Below are 5,703 nucleotides of genomic sequence, written 5' to 3' on the forward strand. Positions count from 1 at the left end.
AAACCATCTCGCAAACAGTGCCAGAAAAATATACAAAGTCCACCCCACCCCCCAAAACAGACAATATCTTAAGGCAGTTGTCCAGCATACAATTAAAGAAAAACAAACCATAAGAGAAAACAAATGGCTGGAGTGGTGCAGATCCTTAAGCGCCAACATCAACCTAGGCCACATTAGAAAACAGAGCCGTCTTAAAACCACCACAACCCCGTCCCCCAACACCTCCCAACCCTCAGGAAGAGGCCGAAAGAATAGCGTCACTTTTCGCCCATCAAACCTCTCCATTCTGCACCCCACGACACACAAAACCGCCTCAACACCCTACACGCCGAGTGCGCTGCAAGAATACACCTCGCTAAAAACACCCCTGCCCAAACAGACCAAACCTTTACTATCCAAGACTTCCATCGTTCACTCAAAACCAGCAACGACACAGCCCCCGGTATTGACCAAATCACCTACTCCATGCTATCTCATGCTGGACCGAATGCCACCACTGCCATTCTCAACCTTGTAAATCACTTCTTGACTTTAGCCAAACTTCCCTCTGCAAAGGAAAAGGCTGCCATTCAACCAATTCCTAAACCCAAAGACCTTGGTAACTACAGACCTATATCCTTCCTCAGCTGCCTCAGAAAAACCATGGAAAGGATGGTCCACCAATGTCTGCAATGGAGCACCCCCTTTCCACACCAATATCTGTTTGTATACACCAGAGGATGGGGGACAGCAGAATGCCTCACCACATTCATGGCAGAAGTACGCAACGGGAAGAGCCTGGTCATCTTTCTCGATCTCAAAAAAGCCTTCGAGCACGCCTGTCCCAAGGCGATCCTCTCTACCTTTGCCAGCAAGAGAATTGGGGGTCACCTCCTCGGCTGGCTCGAGGACTTCTTCAGAGATCGAGAAGCTCTCGTATGCTTCCAAGGACACTCTTCCACTTTCCACGGACACATCAACGGCATTCCACAGTGCAGTATAATCAGCCCAACTCTCTACAACACCCTCATGTACAGTCTCCTACAAACAAACATCAGCCCAGACATATGCGTCCTCTGCTATGCCGACGATCTGGCTCTAATAGTGAACCGAGGCCCCCTCTATGACAAAGCTCAATGAACCCTCTCCCAACTCCACCAAGGATGTATAGATCTCGGCCTATCTATAAACACCCAAAAAACCAAAGCACTATCACTAGGCATGCAACCCCCCTCCTCACGTCCTCTACATCTCGGCTACAACCCGATCGAATATGTATACTCTCACCTTTATCTCGGAGTGTGGATCGACTCCAATCTATCCTTCAGAACCGAAATCAGTTTCCTAAAAGAGAAAACAAACCTTAGACTCAGCGCCCTCAGATCCTTTACAGACAAGAGCAAAGGGGCCTCATATAAAGTCTGCAGACTATTTGGCATCCAAGCTATTCACTCCTTCATCAACTATTGTGCCCCTATACCTGTCGGCGCAAACCCCACCCTAATCCAAAAACGCGAAACCACCCAAAACGAGGCGCTCCTTATCATGACCAACTCACCCAGATGGACATGTCTCTGCAATCTCCACATGGAGTGCAAGATCGAAGCCATTCAACACCGAATAAAGCCTAGAGCTGCAGGAATCATAGCGAAAATAACCAATAGTACGACACCTCTCCCACCACTAACACGAGTCCGGCCAGCATCAACCTTCACCCTGATCTGCTGAAACAAAATTGGACCCATTGCACTGCGAAAACCATCCGACTTTTCAACCTCGACACCGTCATACAACAAGAACCAGTTGCTCCCGACCCAGAATACCGGCAGCCACCCCCATGGGCTCCACCCCCTTTCAAACTAATAATTCCACACTCCTCCGCCAAAGCCAACACTCCCACAGAAGAAATACGCCAACTCAGCCTAGAACTCATCTCTCACTTCACTCCCCCCAACTTCATAATATAGTACACCGACGGATCTGTTAATCCACCCAAAGCAGGAGCTGCCTTCATCTGCAGGAACAAGACAGCAGCCTGGCGAATCACAGACGGAGCAGCAACCCTCCTCATTGAACTCGTAACTATCCGTGAAGCCCTAATGGACGCCAAAAACACCACCGTATTGCCAGCCATCATTATACACACTGACTCCCTCTCTACAATACAAGTACTACGCCAACCAGACCGCTACGACAATATCAACATCTGCAGCACCATTGTCAACACGACATACCAAATATCAGCAAGAAAAACTATAATCATACACTGGATCCCCAGCCACGTAGGCATAAGCGGAAACGAAAAGCAGACAACGCCGCCAAACAAGCCACAAACTGCCCCCACATCGATATCGAAGTCACACTTAGCCACTCACAAATCAAAAAGAAAATATTAAACAAAGCATCAGTTATCAACCATGCTGACCACGAAACTTGTGTAAATGAAGGCTCCCCAACAGCCACCTGGTATGCAACCGCCACGAACTACACACCCCTAGCATATCCCAACCGCCATGAACTACACACCCCTAGCATATCCCAACCGCCACCAACTACACACCCCTAGCATATCCCAACCGCCACCAACTACACACCCCTAGCATATCCCAACCGCCACCAACTACACACCCCTAGCATATCCCAACCGCCACCAACTACACACCCCTAGCATATCCCAACCGCCACCAACTACACACCCCTAGCATATAACAGACAAGTAAACAACTACACTCATTCACTGATGCCCTGCAACCGAACTACTCAGAGCGGCAGAATCTACCCCAGCCCAGGCATCCCACCTACTGAACCATCCGCCCCCCTCGTCACGTCTTAGATCTATCTATCTACTGCCAGACGTCTTAATCCCATACGGGGTGGCCACAAACAAATCGCCTCCACGTCCCCCTGTCTCTCGCTATTTCACTGTCCTGCCACCAGCTCACACCCCCCTCTCTCATATACCTCTCCATTCCATCCCTCCATCTCATACTTCGCCTCCCCCTCCCTCTCCACCCCTCCACCTCATTCACATACACTCTCCTCGTCAGTCTCTCACTCTCCATCCTCTCCACATGGCCAAACCACCTCAGTGTGTCTTAGATGCTGCACCTAAATAACGCTCACCCCTTTAATACTCCAATTCTAATCTTTCTATTTTCCCTCTTCTTACTACCTCCTGTCCAACCACACACACCGACCAGGCCATAATCAAGGCTTGGTCTCCTCTATAGGCGGAGATATTCAATAAACAACAACAACAACAACAACAGGCAGATCCTCGCTCCTTCACCAGGTCGGCCAGGAATAGAGTTGGCCAGTAACTCTCTCTCTCTCTCTCTCTCTCTCTCTCTCTCTCTCTACTGTACCTATCTGTCTATCTACCTACCTTTCTATCTATATCATCATCCCCCTTATCCACCTCTCTCTCTCTCTCTCTCTCTCTCTCTCTCTACCTTTTATTTATATCATCATACCCCGTTATCCACACTTCTCTCTCTCTTTCTGATTTTTGCTGTTGGCTAATGATGTGAACCCGCGGCTGGGACACGTTTGAATTACCCTGGTGTTTAGGCTTGTGGTGGTGGTGGTGGTGGTGGTTGTGGTGGTGGTGGTGGTGGTGGTGCTTCTGGTAGTTGTGGTAGGCAAAGGTAGTGGTAGTGGTGGTTTTGGTAGGGTTAGTAAGGAATGAAGGTAGCTGTGGCAGTGACTGTGGTGGCAGATGGGGCAGCCAGAGGGAGGGGGAGGCCAAGGATGAGATGGAGGGATGGAGTGGAGAGGTATATGAGAGAGAGGGGTGTTAGCTGGGAGAAGGGCAATGAAATGGCGGGGGACAGGGCGACATGGAGGCGATTTGTTTGTGGCAACCTCTTAAGGAATTAAGGCTTCTCGCAATAGATAGATAGATGAACAGATAGACCGTCAGATGTAAACAAACCAAGTACAGTGGGGGTGGTAGGGAGGAAAGGACAACGTTCAGTTTTAATTTCACGCCACAGATAATCGCTGCATTTTTTTTTTTTTTTTTTTTTGCTTCGGCCACTTAACTTTGTGTGTGTGTGTGTGTGTGTGTGTGTGTGTGTGTGTGTGTGTGTGTGTGGCTAAATATGGTTGATCTGTTTTAAGGTGTTTGTAATTCATCCCTAATAAAAAAAAAATCCAATCCCCCCCCCCCCCCGTCTCTCTGTCATTGGTCCTCTCCCGACTTCCTCCTCTTTCCACTTCTCTCTTTACTACCTCTCTTCCTCCTTCATCCCTCTCTCGTACCATTTCCTGTCCAAGGTCATTCCCTTCTCTGCCCTCCAATTCAGTCAACCTCCCTGCTGGCAAACATCGTCTACCCCCAACCTCCCCGCGGTAGAGAAGCGACTGAGTGTCTGTCAAAGCATCGCATCGTCCAATGATCAATTGTCATCGCCGCGTGAGGGCAGCACCTTACAACGTCACCTCCATCACATTGCCTGCCTGTCATCGCCGCACGAGGCACTAAACAGACACATAACCTAAAAAAAAATACAAACGTTAAGGCCTATAGCTTATATTTGGATTAGAAACAGACAAGATTTTATTCAGGATTCATGAAGAAACTAAATTCTTATGGAAGAGGTGTTGCATAGCTTCTACTACTGGTATGAGGATGGCAGGTGCCGTCCCAAGCTCAGTTACATCCCACATCGGTAAAACACCCCCCCTCCCGGCGTTAGGGAGGCAAACTGAGGTTCCGGGTTCGTGGGAGATCATATGATGAATAGAAAACATGCTAAATACAGCAAACAGAAGAAATTTGCCCAATTATTTCCAAATTAACATAGCAAATTCACAAACTTCCTTCCTAATATAAATTCTACAACCAGTCAGCGTCCTCACTGAAATAAGATTTTATGCCTTGTGAATCTCATATTTGTGTAAAAAAAATGTTTTAAAGATAAATTAATCTAAAGAAATTTTGTCGCAGAACTGCACCAGTAACATGCAAGAGGTCGACAGGAAAATAAATCTGTGCTATTATTTCTTCAACGAGAAAGGCAGTCATATATCTCTTATAGCATGTAAAATATAGCCAACAATTATTATCCGCAACGGCTTAAGGGTTTTGTGCAATATCACACCACTATATCTAAAAAAATTGGCAAAAAAATAATCAACTCGGCTTAACCGAGAGATGTTAGCGAGCCCGAGAAGTTACCGGACAATTCTAGTATTATTATTATTTTGGAATTTCTGTGCTATTCAAATGTACTGAGAGAGAGTTCATACTAGTTCTTCTATAACATAATGCCCAAAAACGCTAGTATGTCTTTTTTTTGCCAAGATGTTCAAAAATACTAGCTTTTCGCGAATCAACATGCATGCAAATATAACCATATGGCAATTCGAATTGGTGTGCGGTCCATTCAAAACACACAGTCTCAAAGTGCTTATTTTAACATATTTCCGCATTATTACTTTATATTAATGCTTCTACAGTGTGTAATGATGTGGCAAGACATACATAAACGCTTCTGAGATCAGTTAAATGTGAGTTTGAAATGATTTAGGCTACTAATAGAGGTTTTGTTGTCATTCATGTTTTCTCACTCTCTGTTTACGTTATGTTCATTCATAGTTAAGCATTTAAATTTACCCGTTACGGCATTGTTTACGTTGCTGGCATTTAAATTCATTCATACTAAAGCTTGTACTTCATTCAAGTGTAGTGCTATTAGGACTCCATACTATAAATACAAA

At 46.2% G+C, this 5,703-nt stretch overlaps 1 protein-coding gene across 1 annotated transcript; it reads left to right on the forward strand.

Annotated features, from left to right (window-relative positions):
* Positions 1–750: 750 nt before the first annotated feature.
* LOC145418144 (uncharacterized) lies at positions 751–1,119 on the forward strand. Its single transcript, XM_080286667.1, has one exon. It carries the CDS (start codon positions 751–753, stop codon positions 1,117–1,119), a length of 369 nt encoding a protein of 122 aa, XP_080142793.1.
* The last annotated feature ends 4,584 nt before the right edge of the window (positions 1,120–5,703 follow it).

Source organism: Coenobita brevimanus, chromosome 112, assembly GCF_032717465.1.
Source record: "Coenobita brevimanus isolate Jiangsu-jjx chromosome 112, ASM3271746v2, whole genome shotgun sequence".
In the NCBI taxonomy this organism is placed as follows: Eukaryota; Metazoa; Arthropoda; class Malacostraca; order Decapoda; family Coenobitidae; genus Coenobita; species Coenobita brevimanus.